Source organism: Oryctolagus cuniculus, chromosome 3 (genome assembly GCF_051225735.1).
Source record: "Oryctolagus cuniculus isolate XC-2025 breed Fujian yellow rabbit chromosome 3, ASM5122573v1, whole genome shotgun sequence".
NCBI classification, from domain to species: Eukaryota; Metazoa; Chordata; class Mammalia; order Lagomorpha; family Leporidae; genus Oryctolagus; species Oryctolagus cuniculus.
Window position 1 is genome coordinate 59,270,309 of NC_142869.1, and position 18,412 is coordinate 59,288,720.

General features: G+C 40.5%; 1 protein-coding gene across 4 annotated transcripts in view; it reads right to left on the reverse strand.

Moving 5' to 3' along the window:
* ITGA4 (integrin subunit alpha 4) overlaps positions 1-18,412 on the reverse strand; it is a 145,455-nt gene that overhangs the window by 76,262 nt on the left and 50,781 nt on the right. For all 4 annotated transcript variants that reach the window (XM_089329048.1, XM_089329049.1, XM_002712227.6 and 1 more), the window contains 3 exons: positions 6,631-6,737; positions 6,409-6,538; positions 1,392-1,459 (listed from right to left, as the gene is read on the reverse strand). In XM_089329048.1, the coding sequence (XP_089185174.1) occupies positions 1,392-1,459; positions 6,409-6,538; positions 6,631-6,737 (305 nt within the window). The remainder of the gene's footprint in view (positions 1-1,391; positions 1,460-6,408; positions 6,539-6,630; positions 6,738-18,412) is intronic.

Here is an 18,412-nt window from a genome sequence, read left to right on the forward strand (position 1 = left end):
TTAATGGTAAAACTAGTCTTCAAACAGTATTTTACTTTGTGTGCCTGTGTGGGTGCAGTCTGTTGAAATCTTTTCTTAGTATATACTAAGTTGATCTCCTGTATATAAAGATAATTAAAAATGAATCTTAATGAAGAATGGGATGGGAGGGGGAGTAGGAGATGGGATGGTTTATGGGTGGGAGGGTGGTGATGGGGCGGAAAAACCGCTATAATCCAAGATTTGTACTTTGGAAATTTATATTTATTAAATAAAAGTTTTCTAAAAAAAAGAATTAAAGAAGTAAAAGAATGAAAAAAAAACTATCAGAAAATAACAAGCCAAGACATTGGTTAAGGGGTTTCCACTAGAAGTATCAAGAAGAAACTCTGAAATACTTCACAGTGCATTTTAAAAACTGAAGGTGGAATCACTGCAAGTACAGTAAGCTTTCAGGAGAAAGGCAATGTGGTTTTTATTAAAGAAAATTATATCTAAGGCAATTTATTAGTGCTCATTACAGAGGTAATTGTGTGTGACCCAAGAGTAAAAAGTGGACATATTTTATTTGAATTTGCAAAAACCCACTGACTAGTTCCCTAACAATAATAGTTTAGGGGAAAAAGGGCAAGGGAATTTGGGGCGTAATTTATTGTAAAGAGGAACTTAGGAAAAAGAAACAGAAAGAAGCTTGGAATGAACAGGTATTTGTCTGGTATAGAATGAAAATCTTAAGTAATGAAACCTATATCTCTTAGTCCTAAATTTGAAAACATCGATTGAATAGAGCGGTATTGTAAGCCTTTTTGTATAACAGTGAATATTTATAGAAGTTGTTTGCTCGAAACGGTATGCAGCCTGATCTGCACAGAGTTAGAAAACATTTGTGATTCACAATGATCGGATATGAAGGGAAACTCGGAGATCTGGAGGTGAGTACAACTCTGACATCTCATAGCACACCCTGGAGAGGAAGAAAGAAAACAAAAGAATTCGAGAAATAATCTAAGAGGATATAAGTTCTTGAATCTGCCAACCATTGTCACTTCAATGAAAAATGTAGACTCATATGCTTCCTTACCCCCTCAACTAGTAGTTAAAATAACGATACTTAGATATTTTCAATACCTAAGGAAGCCACTATAGCTATTTTTGATTTCCATTAAATTATTGCTGGAAGTAAGACTCTTTAGTATAGATTTTAGTTGGTTCTGTGCAATACAGCCATCTAAAAATCAATATTTTATCAAAATATATCTGGAATATTAAGTGTAGAAATTAAGTTGTAACACTCACAAATTTAAAAAATACTACACAATTTTTACTTCAAAGGCTAACATCAGACTTGAAAACCTTCATAATTAAGGTTTTATTTGTAAACACTTATAGCAGCTATGTTTTAAACTTATTACCTCTGTGTAAAAACTAGATATTCCAGCTTGACATGATGCAAAGTTTTCTCCAAATTTTCTTATATAATCTAAAATGAAGCACAGAAATAAGAGTGAAATTATCACTACATTCATGCAAATTAACACATCCATCTTCTCACAGGGACCTTTTTCCTGTATGGTAAGAGCACCTGAAATCTGCTCTTGGTCAATTCCTGGATAAATAATTGCTGTTAACTTGAGTTCTCATGCCATGCATTATGTCTCTAGATTTATTCCTCTCACAACACTGCACCTCTGCTTCCTTTAGCCAACAGTTCCCATTCCTGACAACCACTTCCAATTCTGTTTCCATATGTTTGACTTCCAGATTCTACTCTGAACATACTGCAAAAAGTTATTAATGAAATTAAAAGATGTTTATTTTGGTGAAAAACATTTCAAAAACCATGCATAGCTTTTTTATAATACACATTTTTTGTAAACTTTTGAAGAACTTCTTATGTACAGATTTCAAAACTTTTTGCACCAAAATAAATTTATCTTTTATTTCCATTTTCTGTGAACTTTTTGAAATACCTTCATTCCAATGAGATCATATAGTATTTGTCTTTTGCACCTGCTTACCTCCTTAACACAATGTTCTCCAAGATCACCTGTTTTCATAAATTACAGGATTTCCTTTTAGAAGGTTGAATAATGTTTCATTGTGTGTGTATGTGTGTACAAATATCTATATACATACATCGCTCATAATTCCTCACCCATCCATTTGCAGACAAACAGGCTGCTTCCTTAGTTTCTGTGAATAACATGGTAATGAACATAGAAGTACAGATAGCTCTTTATGGTACTGATTTCATTTCCTTTGTGTTTCTCCCTAGAAGAGGGATTGCTAAATTGTATGTTAGTTCTGTTTTTAATTATGACACACTGTGCAAGGGCTTTGCCAATTTACAGTCTTACCAACAGTATCTGCATCCTCAGCAACACTTGGTATCTCCTGCCTTTTAAGAACAAAGTTTATTTTTATCTACTTGAAACGATAAACAACTGAAGGAGAGGGGTCAATCTTCTAACTGCTGGTTCATTTTCCAAATGTACAATGGCCAGGGCCTACACTAGGCCTGAGCCATGAACTGGGAACTCAATATGGACCTCCCATATGAGTGGCAAGGTCACAACTACTTGAGCCATCACCACTGTCCACCACTGTGCATATTAGCAGGAAGGTAAAGTTGGGGGGCACAGCCACGATTTGAATCCAAGCACTCGAGTGGGGATGTAGGAATCCAATTCAGTCTTATTTTTTTTTAAAGCAATTTTTTAAAAACATGAGATCTTCCTTCCACTAGTTTACTCCTCATGACTGCAACATAAAGGACTGGGCTAGGCACAAGCCAGCAGCTCCATCCTGGTCTCCCAGGGGGTTGGCAGCGGTCCAATAACTTCGACGATCTTATGCTGCCTTCATAGGCACGTGGGCAGGATGCTGGATCCAAAGTGGAACAGCCAGGACCATAAATAGCACTTGGATATGGGATGCAGATATTGCAAGCAGAGCTTAACCTGCTGCATCACCTACGCTGGTTATGTTCATCTACTTTCAAGTCAATTATTTGTTTGGTTTTGCTATCAAATTAGTGAGTTGCTTTTATATTTTAGATATTTAGATATTAGATTTTAGATACTAACATTTCAGCAGATACATGGCTTGCAAACATTTTTACCAGTACATAGTCTGTTCCTTGTTTCCTTTGCTCTGTAGAAGTCTTGTGGCTTGATGCAATTCTGCTTCTTTAGTTTTGCTTTTGCTGCCTGAGGCTTTGGTGTGATAGCCAAAAAATATCAAGAAACCATTGCTCATATGGATGCCAAAGAGCTTTCCCGCTGTGTTTTCTTTTAGGAATTTTGTAGATTCAAGATTTACATTTATGTTTTTATTCCACTTTGAGTTGACTTTCACGTATGATGTAAGATAAAGGTCCTCAATTTTATTTATTTATTTATTTATTTATTTATTTATAAGGCAGAGTAATACAAAAGGAGAGACAGAGAGAATCTTCCATTTGCTGGTTCACTCCCCAAATGGCAGCAATTGCTGTGGCTGGACCAGCCCGAGGCCAGGGGCTCGGAGCTTCGTCTGGATCTCCCATCATTCACTGCTTTTTCCGGGCACATTAGCAGGGAACTGGATTGGAAGTAGAGCAGCCAGGTTTAGAACTGGCACCCGTGTGAGTCACCAGTGTCCCAGGTGGAGGCTTAACCTGTTACACCACAAAGCAAGGCCCCCCAGTTTCATTATTTTGTATGTGTATTTCCAGTTTCTCCAACGTCATTTATTGAAGAAACTCCTCCCCTAGATTTTTCCCTGCTGAAAATCAGAGACTGACTCAGACCCACGTGGAGACGGAGGCTCTCATCACAAGATATTCATTAATGGGTGCTGTTGGAGCTCATTTCTGGGACAAAGCTTTGCTGCTTCTGGAGAACTAGCATAAGAAAACCTCCATGGAAATCATCTGAACCACATTTTTTTGCATTTTCCAACCAGAAAAGTTGAACAATTGCTACCTCATGTATACTACCATTTCCTGTGATTAATTTTTTTGACAGAGTGGACAGTGAGAGAGAGAGAGAGAGAGAGAGAGAAAGGTCTTCCTTTGCCGTTGGTTCACCCTCCAATGGCCGCTGAGGCCGGCGCACTGCGCTGATCCAAAGGCAGGAGCCAGGTGCTTAACCTGGTCTCCCATGGGGTGCAGGGCCCAAGCACTTGGGCCATCCTCCACTGCACTTCCTGGCCACAGCAGAGAGCTGGCCTGGAAGAGGGGCAACCAGGACAGAATCTGGCGCCCCGACTGGGACTAGAACCCTGTGTGCTGGCACCATAAGGCGGAGGATTAGCCTAGTGAGCCACGGCGCCGGCCTGTGATTAATTTTATTATCTTACCAGATGCTCTGCTTTTAAGTGTGTTAGGGTTATGTCATCTTGAATTTTTTTTTTTTTTTTTGCAGAAAGTGGCTAAGTATATCTGCACAAAAATAAAAACTCTACCATAAAAATATTTTAAGTTACAAACCATAAGCTCTGAGGCAGAAGAGGATAAACATACAGATCCTAGACTGTTTTATAGTGATTGACAATTTAGTAGTTACCTTTAATCTTGTTGGCATTCAAAGACAACAATATTTATCATATAAACTACATTGAATTCCAGGCAAGACAGACTCCAATCCAGGTGCCAGTGTTGTGGTGCAGATTAGGCCACCACCCGCAGTGCTGGCATCCTCTATGACAGCCAGTTCAAGTCCCAATTGTTCTACTCCTCATCAGGCTAGCTGCTAATGCACCTGTTATTGTAGAAAAAGATGGACCAAGTACTTGGGCCTCTGGGTCTCTCCATGTTAGAAACCCAGATGAAGCTCCACACTCTTGGCTTTCACCTGGCCCAGCCCTGGCCCTTGCATCCATTTGAGGAGTAAACCGTGGATGGAAGATCTCTGTCTCTGTCTCTCTCTCTCTCACTCTACCTTTCTAATAAGATTTTTTTTTAAAGTTTAAAAATAATTGTATTCAAATACTTGGCCAAAGTTTTGCCAATTAACAAATTTTTCTTTGGATGCTGGTCTTTGTGAGGTCAGAAAAATTGGAAATTGGCATTCATAAGCTTTTCTTAGTTCTGTAAGGATACATTGTTAGTATTTTAGGTGTTTTTTGCCTATAATTTTAATTGCTCTGCTGACTTTCACCTGTAACTTTAGTTGTTTATGTCCTCACTCTATACACGCAGAAGTACTTATGGTAGGAATTTCCCTAAGAAAGGCCTTTTGGACACTAATCTCTTGTGGTTTCAAGGAATACATACGAATTGGGAAAGAAGAGTGCTTACAATTATACAATTATAGTTTGAATCCTTCTGATTACTCTTGGAAGTAAAAGGTAAAAAAAAGTCATGTTCTTTCTATTCAGACTTTTTAATGTAATTTCATAACTTTATAAGGATCCATATTTACTGGGTATTAAATGCAGTTATACTGAAATGAAAGTAAAATAAAACAATAGAAAGTGGTTACCAGTCAGATTCCAGAACCATTCAAATTAAACTTTATAGAATTTGTATTTATTTATTTATTTTTTTTAATTTGACAGGTAGAGTAATAGACAGTGAGAGAGACAGAGAGAAAGGTCTTCCTTCCGTTGGTTCATTCCCCAAATGGCCACAATGGCCAGCGTTGTGCTGATCCAAAGCCAGGAGACAGGTGCTTCTTTCTGGTCTCCCATGTGGGTGCAGGGGCCCAAGCACTTGGGCCATCCTCCGCTGCCCTCCTGGGCCACAGCAGAGAGCTGGACTGGAAGAGAAGCAATCGGGACTAGAACCCGGTGCCCATATGGGATGCCGGCACTGCAGGCGGAGGATTTAACAAAGTGAGCCATGGCGCCAGCCCCTAGAATTTGTATTTCTAAAAGCACATTTATAAAACCTAATGCTGGGGCTGGCGTTGATGCTTCGTGGGTAAATCCACAGCCTGCAGTACCTGCATCCCAACTGGACAGTGGTATGACTCCTCATGCTCCACTTTCAATCCAGCTTCCTTCTAAGGCAACTGACAAAGCATTAGAAAATGGCCTGAGTGCTTGGGCCCTGCCATTCATGTAGGAGCCCCGGATGAAGCTCCTGGCTCCTGGCTTTGGCTTGGCCCAGCCCTGGCCATTGCAGTCACTTGGGGAGCGAACAAGCAGATGGAAGATTTCTCTCTCTCTGTCTCTTCCTCCCTCCCTCTCCCCACCTGAGTCTACCTCTCCTTCTCTGCAACTATGTCTTTCAAATAGTTTTTTAAAAATAATAAAAAAAGAAACCTAATGCTACTGCAGTTGGGTGAACAAAGGAAAGGAAGAAATAATTCAAGTAGTCAAAAAGGAACATAGCTACATTGAATATCTGCCTCTCAGTCTCTGAACATCCAAAATTGAAAAATTAAAAAATCTAAACATTCACTTATTTGTCTTGATCTGGTTAATAGTGAAGCCATGCCTTACCTTGATAGCATGGAGCCATTCTTTTACTCAGTTCTGTTCGTAAATCAGAGGGCATTCCATAGCAAACACCAATGGGGAGCTTATTCTCATTCTTTATGTAAAATATATTTTTCCATCGATGCCCACAAGTCTGAATAAAATAAAAGTAGTGCAAATGATGTGAAGATTTCACTTAGAATAAGTGATTTTATGACAGATCAGTGCACCAACTCCAGTACCTACCACGATGGATCCGTTTTCTCCTGGCTGTCTGGAAAGAGTGACGCCCAGCCACTCATTATCTCTCTCCTCCAGACAAGTCTTCCCACAAGGTTCTCCAGTAGGGCTACCTGCAGCATTAGGAAATCATTCTGTCATCAGTATTCTTGCTAACAGTGTTAATCTACAAGAGCAAGTAAATGTGTGCCTTCATCTACAGAGTTTATCCTTCAACCTCCCCTCTCCCATCATATGCTTGGTGCCCATTTGAAGTGAAATCCAGTTACTCTGTGCTAACAATTTCCTCAGGAGAGGTGCTATTTGTAGAAATTCCCTCTGGTAGCTAACCAACATGACTAAGAGAGGAAAGAGAAGATAAAACAAACAAGTGACTTGTCCAACCACAGGGTCTAATGGTTGGAAAAGAATTTGCACTTTTGTTGTGCCCACTTAGCTAGCAATGTAAGCAATGTGACCAGAGCACTGCTTAAAACATTTAAGACATTAAGAACAGAAATACTACTACAATAAGGTCCTCAGCAATTAAGGCACAGTTTATTAGAGATGGAAGGCGATGACTGAGCACAATGAAAGTAGATCATATAATTAGCATCTCATAATGGCTAGTGCTTAAAACAAACCACCATAAGTTTTACAGCGGAAAATTATGTTTGTATTCAAAAAAGATAAAAAAAAAAAAGACTTGGAAATCCCATTTCAGTAGTAAATAAAAAACTTCAATAGGCACTTTGTCAAATGCATGGACAGCCAGAATATCAAATATCAATATATCAAATAAACTGATATATTGTTTCACATACAATATGATGCTTCTAAACAGTACAATTAAACAGAACTTCATAGGGACAATTTTTTGTTAGCATGACTTCTGACTTCTTTGTGCTATAGCTACAATCTTATTAAATCCTTATTAAAGTGACTTCAAATCAGTGATCTGGGGGCAAGATGCACTATCATAAGCTCCTTTTGCTATCTTATTTTCATTGTCTTCGATTGACACTTGATAACCCTATTCCATCTGGTGCTCATTCGAATGGCAGATAAATACACTGGCATTAGTTTGATTGGATTAGGATGTGGAGCTTGGGTTTGCTGAATTTTGAACACTGGTCACCAGGTACCATGTATTCATACATTTATAGTAACTATTCTGTTTATTGTTAAGTACTTTGTCCCCTCCTGCAACCTTGATCCCTAGGTACTACTTCCCAGCCAAACTCAAAATACCTACACAGAGATCAATATTTTAGAGATTAAAATTCTTTGCACTATAGCTCCTAGGTAGAAGACATTTTAAGAAGTGTAGGAGGATATTTACATATTTTTTTATCTTCCAAAATGTTCCAAAAATATCCTTAAACACAGCAAAACGGGAAAAAGTTTTTCCAGCTCCTCCTCTGGAGGTTCTGATTCAGTAGTTCTTGGTGAGTCCTGAGTATCCCATGTGGTTCTTATGGTCAGAAACATTATTACACCGGAATTTGGATTATGCTGGTCTGCTCGGTTTCCTTGTGAAATAGTGACTACTCCCACTAACTGGAAATGGTTTCTTGTGACTAGACTAAAAGTCAGAAGACTAAGGATACACGTGGAGTAAGAATAGTGAGGTTGATTGGCAATGTCTGCTAGTAAAAGAGCAGATTAAGATGACTAAGATGTGGATTAAGACACGTGCATCCACTTGGCTTCCAGATTCAGCCCTTTCTCCTGACTCCAGCTTCCTGCTAATGAAGATCCTGGTAGGGAGCAGGTACTGGCTCAGATAATGTGGTTCCTGTATCCACATTGGAGACCTAGATTGCATTCCTGGCTCCTGGCCCCAGTTCAGCCTTGTATTTGAGTAGTGAATTTGAGTAGCAAATCTCTTTGCCTCACTCCCCTCCCTTCCCACTTCCCAAATAAAATAAAATGAGGGTTTTGCTGCAACCCAAATCTTGACAAAGGGTGATCCAGATGGGCCTGTAAGGTTTCCATATTAAAGTTAAGAAAAGACAGGAGGAAACAGGCAGAAGGGTAGAAAAGACAGTCACACTGGGTGTGTAAAGTGGGTAAGGTCCGGCCTGCGCCGCCGCTCAATAGGCTAATCCTCCGCCTTACAGCGCTGGCACATCGGGTTCTAGTCCCGGTCGGGGCACCGGATTCTGCCCTGGTTGCCCCTCTTCCAGGCCAGCTCTCTGCTGTGGCCAGGGAGTGCAGTGGAGGATGGCCCAAGTCCTTGGGCCCTGCACCCCATGGGACACCAGGAGAAGCACCTGGCTCCTGGCTTCGCATCAGCACGGTGCACCGGCTACAGCACGCCGGCCTCAGCGGCCATTGGAGGGTGAACCAACGGCAAAGGAAGACCTTTCTCTCTGTCTCTCTCTCTCTATCTCACTGTCCATTCTGCCTGTCAAAAAAAAAAGTGGGTGAGGTCCAACATAGGGAGTTGCTAATGCGGCTACATGACGTCAAAACAACAAAACTGAAGTGAAAGAGTGACAACAGTTTTAAATTTTCACTGTGATGGACTTTTCACTAAAATCACTTTTTTTAAACTAAGGTCAACAATAAATAATAATAGATTCAGTCGACCTGAAGTTTAAGTTCCTGTGGTTTGCTACAATAAATCCCTAAATGAAATCCCTTCTATGGAAATACAAAAGTCTTTCTAGAACTGTAGTCAACACCCCATTAACTAAGACAACAGAAGGCCAGGATGGAAGTCACAAATAATATATTACCAGTGTCAAAATGTGGTACATTTAATGGACACATCCCATGAGACTGAATACTATATTAACCAATTCACTGTTGTAGAAATAATCACACCTTGACCGGCGCTGCGGCTCACTAGGCTAATTTTCCGCCTGTGGCGCCGGCACACCGGTTCTAGTCCCAGTTGGGGCATTGGATTCTGTCCCAGTTGCTCCTCTTTCAGTCCAGCTCTCTGCTGTGGCCCGGAAAGGCAGTGGAGAATGGCCCAAGTGCTTGGGCCCTGCACCCGCATGGGAGACCAGGAGAAGCACCTGGCTCCTGGCTTCTGATCGGCGCAGCACACCAGCTGTAGTGGCCATTTGGGGGGTGAACCAACAGGAAAAGGAAGACCTTTCTCTCTGGCTCTCTCTCACTGTCTAACTCTACCTGTCAAAAAAAAAAAAAAAAGAAAGAAACACCCCCAAGATTTTAAAATAACATGAAGACAATAGCTTAAAATCTCAAAGTACTATGCAAACTGCTCAATGGGTGGGTGCAAAAATAGTGTTTGGTTGCTGTCTGGTAGTTGAACTCTCTGTGTAAGCTTTTAAATAAAGATCAGAAAAACTTGTATCCCTAAGCTGTTTTCGATTTAATATTCCCTGTTGTCACCTCCTCAGTTCAGTTTCAGCTCCAGCAGGTGACAACACAAAGTCATCCCTGCTGTCTGACCTTCAGGTTCACAGGCTGCACGGCTCACTTTGCTTCCCTCAGTCATTGCTGTCTCCATGCCTGGTATCACTCAAGCCTCTGGGAGAAGAGGCCCTGCATCCTTCGGCTAGTTCAGAGCCCATGTGGTCTCACCAAAGTCCTGGGATTTTACTTCTGTGGTGGCTCATGCCTCTCTTCCCCTTTAAGCTAAAAATACTGACTCTTCAGAACAAGAGAACAAATAGTCCTCGAGAAGCCACAAGAAAGAAATGTTTACCTAAAATAAATGTAGTAAAGCTGTCAGGAGTTCACTGCTGTGGCCAACAGACCCCTGAGTAGAAGAGATTTCAGATAGGAAACACGTAGAAGTGTATGTGGAGTGCGAGAGGACAGCTAAATGTCACTACACATCATCTCACTTGTTTGTTACTACTCGGTTCCAAACCAAGAGGTCAGCTGATATACAGATATAACTTCTGCTTCATGGTCACTAATTCTCAAATATATACTATGTAATTTTCGTTAGTTAACCCACTCGCGGCCAGGAGATGATGCCCAGCGCAGGCAGTCAAAGGCCCTTCGACACACAGGATATGCTCACTTGGAGGATTTTATGGTGAAATTGATTAATACTCTGCAGGAGGAAAGATTAACTACATTTATTTATGGGCAACTGTGCTGGCCTCCATCCAGGGTTTAGTAAATAGCGACCTCATTCATCTTGCTGGTCATCATCCCACCCCCCACACTCCGCCCATAAATGTGTGCTGAAAATGGAAGGGGGAATAAATGAAAACCAAGCCACAGCTGCAACCGTGGTCTGACTAACCCTCCTCTATTTGTGTTAGATGCCTTCTTCAAGATATGTGTTCTGAAGGGTGACTACAAAGGCAAAAAAAAATGAAAACAAAGTAATGAAACGAACGTTCTTCCACCAAAGAAGTACAAATGAATGCTCGCTAGAGAGCAAACATATATATATATATATATATATATAACGTTTCTCCTTTCACTGCTTAATGTTGAGGCAACTTCCACAGCTCCCATAGCACTTGGGTACTTTTAGCCTCCATAGCCAGACAGAATCCCTTCAAGAAACATCCTCCGCCTCCTCGCGGCTGCACTGAGTCTTTTCTTTAGGAATGGTTCCCCATTTCCTTTTTTGGTGCCCAATGAATCCTGACAGAGACTTCAAGCCCTTCAGGACAGGAGCTCAGGGGCTGCTACTCCTCCTCAGCCGCCTTCCTAAGTTCCCTCCCCTCACCACGTGGTTCTCGGTCTTGACTGCAGAATCACCTGGCCCACTTCTAAATAAACAGCAGCACTGGGCCCCACACCCAGCCGCTCAGACTGCATGTTGTGTGGGCAGAGACCCAGACAGAACCTTTGCAAACCTTGCCAAGTAGTTGTAGTACAAATTGGGCTATGCCCAATTATATCGCACTGTTTCAAAAATAATAGCAATACCTTTTGTCTCTCTTGATTTCAGCTTGATATTGAAATTACATTATCAAATATTTAACAAATTTTCTTCATGTGGAAATATAGTATTTTCTAATTTAGTCAAAAGTGATGATTAGAACTGTCATGAGAAAGCTAATTCTCATGAATTTCCTTGACAGAATATCATAAATAAACCCAGGTTATCTTTATATTTTATCCAAATGTCATGCTGCAATGATTTATAATCAGGTTCTCAATTCAGCTCATACATTACTAATCTGAACTCTCAGTAAATCAAATCAGCTCCCATAATTGAAAAATACTCTACATGGTTTAACATAAAAGAGGTCAGCAGAAATTAACATGTGATAATTTTCCATGCTTTCATACAAGTAGAATGACTAATTCTTATCACAGTTGAGTGCATTTTCCCAGTAGATATTAAAAAGAAGCCACATAAAAGCTAGCCCTCTCATTACAAAAATTAAGCCCATCTTTCTCATTTTTTTAAAGTTGAAAGTTGGCAAAGGAAAAAAATGTATTCTCACTAAAGTTATTTCTACCTACTGATTTCATTACTATATACAAATGTGCATGTAACTAAATAAATGATAATTTTGGAAAATTAATATAAAATGACAGCAAATCAGACCCAAATCTAGTAGGAGAAGAGAAATAATTAAAATCAGAGAAGAAATCAACAGGATTGAATCAAGAAAAACATTACAAAAAATCAGCCAAACGAAGAGCTGGTTTTTTGAAAAAATAAACAAAATTGACACCCCATTGGCCCAACTAACTAAAAAAAGAAGAGAAAAGACCCAAATCAATAAAATCAGAGATGAAAAAGGAAATGTAACAACAGACACCACAGAAATAAAAAGAATCATCAGAAATTACTACAAGGACTTGTATGCCAGCAAACAGGGAAACCTATCAGAAATGGATAGATTCCTGGACACATGCAACCTGCCTAAATTGAACCAGGAAGACATCGAAAACCTAAACAGACCCATAACTGAGACAGAAATTGAAACAGTAATAAAGGCCCTCCCAACAAAGAAAAGCCCAGGACCAGATGGATTCACTGCTGAATTCTACCAGACGTTTAAAGAAGAACTAACTCCAATTCTTCTCAAACTATTCAGAACAATCGAAGAAGAGGGAGTCCTCCCAAATTCTTTCTATGAAGCCAGCATCACCTTAATTCCTAAGCCAGAAAAAGATGCAGCACTGAAAGAGAATTACAGACCAATATCCCTGATGAACATAGATGCAAAAATCCTCAATAAAATTCTCGCCAATAGAATGCAACAACACATCAGAAAGATCATCCACCCAGACCAAGTGGGATTTATCCCTGGTATGCAGGGATGGTTTAATGTGCGCAAGACAATCAATGTGATACACCACATTAATAGACTGCAGAAGAAAAACCATATGATTATCTCAATAGATGCCGAGAAAGCATTTGATAAAATACAACACCCGTTCATGATGAAAACTCTAAGCAAACTGGGTTTGGAAGGAACATTCCTCAATACAATCAAAGCAATCTATGAAAAACCCACAGCCAACATCCTATTGAATGGGGAAAAGTTGGAAGCATTTCCACTGAGATCTGGAACCAGACAGGGATGCCCACTCTCACCACTGCTATTCAATATAGTTCTGGAGGTTCTAGCCAGAGCTATTAGGCAAGAAAAAGAAATTAAAGGGATACAAATTGGGAAGGAAGAGCTCAAACTATCCCTCTTTGCAGATGACATGATTCTTTATTTAGAGGACCCAAAGAACTCTACTAAGAGACTATTGGAACTCATAGAAGAGTTTGGCAAAGTAGCAGGGTATAAAATCAATGCACAAAAATCAACAGCCTTTGTATACACAGACAATGCCATGGCTGAGGAAGAACTTCTAAGATCAATCCCATTCACAATAGCTACAAAAACAATCAAATACCTTGGAATAAACTTAACCAAAGACGTTAAAGATCTCTACGATGAAAATTACAAAACCTTAAAGAAAGAAATAGAAGAGGATACCAAGAAATGGAAAAATCTTCCATGCTCATGGATTGGAAGAATCAATATCATCAAAATGTCCATTCTCCCAAAAGCAATTTACAGATTCAATGCAATACCAATCAAGATACCGAAGACCTTCTTCTCAGATCTGGAAAAAATGGTGCTGAAATTTATATGGAGGCACAAGAGACCTCGAATAGCTAAAGCAATCTTGTACAACAAAAACAAAGCCGGAGGCATCACAATACCAGATTTCAGGACATACTACAGGGCAGTTGTAATTAAAACAGCATGGTACTGGTACAGAAACAGATGGATAGACCAATGGAACAGAATTGAAACACCAGAAATCAACCCAAACATCTACAGCCAACTTATATTTGATCAAGGATCTAAAACTAATTCCTGGAGCAAGGACAGTCTATTCAATAAATGGTGCTGGGAAAACTGGATTTCCACATGCAGAAGTATGAAGCAAGACCCCTACCTTACACCTTACACAAAAATCCACTCCACATGGATTAAAGACCTAAATCTACGACCTGACACCATCAAGTTACTAGAGAACATTGGAGAAACCCTTCAAGATATTGGCACAGGCAAAGAATTTCTGGAAAAGACCCGGGAGGCACAGGCAGTCAAAGCCAAAATCAACTATTGGGATTGCATCAAATTGAGAAGTTTCTGTACTGCAAAAGAAACAGTGAGGAGAGTGAAAAGACAACCGACAGAATGGGAAAAAATATTTGCAAACTATGCAACAGACAAAGGGTTAATAACCAGAATCTACAAAGAGATCAAGAAACTCCACAAAAACAAAACCAACAACCCACTTAAGAGATGGGCCAAGGACCTCAATAGACATTTTTCAAAAGAGGAAATCCAAATGGCCAACAGGCACATGAAAAAATGTTCAAGGTCATTAGCAATCAGGGAAATGCAAATCAAAACCACAATGAGGTTTCACCTCACCCCGGTTAGAATGGCTCACATGCAGAAATCTACCAACAACAGATGCTGGCGAGGATGTGGGGAAAAAGGGACACTAACCCACTGTTGGTGGGAATGCAAACTGGTCAAGCCACTATGGAAGTCAGTCTGGAGATTCCTCAGAAACCTGAAGATAACCCTACCGTCCGACCCAGCCATCCCACTCCTTGGAATTTACCCAAAGGAATTTAAATTGGCAAACAAAAAAGAGGTCTGCACCCTAATGTTTATTGCAGCTCAATTCACAATAGCTAAGACCTGGAACCAACCTAAATGCCCATCAACGATAGACTGGATAAAGAAATTATGGGATATGTACTCTTTAGAATACTATACCGCAGTAAGAAACAACGAAATCCAGTCATTTGCAACAAAATGGAGGAATCTGGAACACATCATGCTGAGTGAAATAAGCCAGTCCCAAAGGGACAAATACCATATGTTCTCCCTGATCGGTGACGACTGACTGAACACCAAGAGGGAAACCTGTTGGAGTGAGGTGGACACTATGGGAAATGGTGGCTTGATCAGCATAGCCCTGACTGTTAATGAACAACTAAATACATTATCCCTCTTAGTAGTTTTTTTTATCTGTTCTACTTAATATGACTGGTTTAGATCTGTAATTGATGCACAGTTATTCTTAAGTGTTGAAAATTAACTGAAATGTGATCCCTGTTGAACATGGTGGTGGGAATGGGAGAGGGAAGAGATGTATAATTTGGGACATGCTCAGGCTGACTTGCCCCAAGTGGTGGAGTTGGAAGCATACCAGGGGATTCCAATTCAATCCCATCGAGGTGGCATGTACCAATGCCATCTCACTGTTCCAGGTGATCAGTTTCAGTTCACAGTTGGTCATGGTGAAGGGACTGGGAGTCAAAGGGAGCACATAGATAAGTCTAGTACCTGCTAATGCTAACTGATGGAGTAAATAAAGGGGAGAGTGATCCAACATGGGAAGTGAGATACTCAGCAGACTCATAGAATGGCAGATGTCCTAAATAGCACTCTGGCCTCAGAATCAGCCCTAAAGGCATTCGGAGCTGGCTGAAAAGCTCATGAGAGTATTTCAGGCATGGAAAGCCAAGACACTCTGGCAAAAGATCTCTGCGAGTGAGATCCCAGTGGAAAGAACAGGCCATCAAAGAAGGAGGTACCTTTCTCTGAAGGGAGGAGAGAACCTCCACTTTGACTATGAGCTTGTCTAAACAAGATAAGAATCGGAGAACTCAGAGGGCTTCCATAGCCTTGGAAACTCATGACTGGAGCATAGGGAGATTGCTGATGCCATAGACAGGAGTGTCAATTGGTAAAGTCAACAACAGGAGTCACTGTGCACTTACTCCTCATGTAGGATCTCTATCCTTAATGTGCTGTACATTGAGATTTAATGCTATAACGAGTACTCAAACAATATATTTCACTTTGTGTTTCTATGGGGGTGCAAACTGTTGAAATCCTTACTTAATGCATACTAAACTGATCCTCTGTAAAAAAAAAAAAAAAAAAAAAAAAGAAATTATCAATTCCCAACTTGACTCTCACTGGGATTAAACATGACAATAGGTCTGCTCTGATTTCATCATCATTTTAAAAAATCATCTATTATTTTTCACTTTATGTTTCTGTGTGGGAGCAAACTGTTGAAATCCATACTTAATGTATACTAAGCTGATCTTCTGTATATTAAGATAATCGAAAATGAATCTTGATGTGAATGGAAGGGGAGAGGGAGTGGGAAAGGGGAGGGTTGTGGGTGGGAGGGACGGTATGGGGGGAAAGCCATTGTAATCCATAAGTCGTACTTTGGAAATTTATATGCATTAAATAAAAGTTTAAAAAAAAAAAAATGTCAGGACAAATCCAATAAGATATATCCTTTACTCCTCCCCTTTTTGTTATTCACATCCTGGTTTTCCCGTCATTGCATGAAATGCCAAAAGTGTGGTAGAGACCATGGAAGACAAGACAATCAGATTGAGTGGCTAACAGTGGCACCCTCACAGCTCAGAACAGCTTTACATGATGCAGGCAGGAACTCAATAAGTATTTGCAGAGCAAAGGAATTTTGAAATACATTATGGCACCAAAAAAAAAAAAAAATCCTTTTCTAGAGTGTGCACTGCAAATTTTTACCAAACTCTCAGGAATAAAATAAGAGCTTTGGCAGGCATAGTAGGCCTTTTCCATTCACTACTATTCTTCCCCCCTCTCTTCCAAAATATTCTTTCCTTAAGTTTAAAGATAGTAACAGATGTTCCATAGGGAAGCAGGGGTTTTGAGTTGGAAGGGCCTTACAAAGTGTGATTTGTGAGCAGGAAATCTTAAGACCAAGAATCGGGGGGCCCACGGGAGGGGCTCCTCTCACGGCTTCTGCAGGATTGTGAGGGGAAGGATCGTGACGCGCTTGGTGGGGAAACACGCACACCTGAGTTCATGTTGACATCGTCATCCTTATTGCGTTAAGGAACACACAAAGAGATTACTAAGTGGCACAGGTATCATGACATTCCTCCTTTTTCCCAAACTGGCGTGGCTCGTTGCTGCTGGGGAGGCCTTAGCATGCACAACAACTCACTCTCCCAGGAGCAGCGGAGGACTGTAGTATCCGTCCTGGCTAACAGATGATAAAGTTGCGTCTTCAATAAGGCAAGAAGTGGCAGGCTTTGGGCAGATGACTAGGACACCGCATTCCATCTCTGACGGCCTGGTCCAGTCTCAGCCCTGCTTCCAGTTGCAGCTCCCCTGGGAAGCAGCAGATGATGTCTCAAGTACCTGGACCTGTCAAGGACTGATGTCTCAAGTCCTTGACACCCACGTGCGAGATCTGAATTTAGTTCCAAGCTCCTGGTTTTGGTCTGGCCCAGGCCTGGCTGTTACAGACAGGCATTTAGGGAGTGAAGCAGTAGATGGGAGATGGGTTCCTGTTCCCATTCTCTTTAACTCTCTCTCCCTCCCTCCCTTTTGCATTCCCTCTCTCCCTTACTTACCCTTTCTCTACCTCTCATTCAAATAAATAAATATCTTTTAAAAAGAAGTCAAATAACTTGGCCAAATCCAAATAGAAAAGACTGGCAAATAGAAGAGACTGGAATAAAATTAATGCCTTGATCTCTAAGCTGCTTGCCACTACTCTATAGCCTTACAAATGATTCAGACATAGGAATGCACTGGATTCAATTTCACTTGCATCATCTGTAGCACCGACTTGCTAGTATTCCAGGAAAATATCACTCACTTGGTCTCTGTGTTGCCCTGACCTTTTCCTCCATTCAGATCACTTCCTGATATTTTGGCATTTCCACTGGAGAAGTGACAAAGGTCAGACTTAGGTTCTTCTTTCTAGAACTTGTGGCCAGCTTGAGTGAAACAGTCTGTTGCGGGGAAGCCTGGGACTTCTGGATGCAAGCACATGTCTGGTGCTCCTGCCTGCGTCACTGTGCTCTCAGCTTGGCTTTCTGACTAAGGGGAGACACACACTGATCTGATCCTTCCAAACTCCCGACTTGTCTTCCAGTCCACAAAATAGGGAAGGCCCTTACTTCAGTGACTTCTTTTTCTTTAAGTTGAGGTTCTCGTTTATCGTAAGTTGATTCTCACACATTTCAACTCCTCCCTCCTACTCTCAGGTTTTTCTTAAAATAAACTGGAAAACTTCATGACTCTAGTTCATTCTGTTTTATTAATAGCCACTCATTCAAGATATCTTTTCTATAGAAGCAGTAACTTCTCAGTGAAAATGATTTCATAATATCTTCACCTATATAAACAGATTAAAAAAATACACAGGATTTAAGGGGATCAAATCAACTCAAATATGACAATATCTTAAAAACTACCATTCTAGAGCTATGAGGATTACACAAATTTATGCCTGTGGTGTAAGCTGCCTGGCACCTAGTAGGTGTTCAATAAATGGCAAATAGTTCTGCTCCACA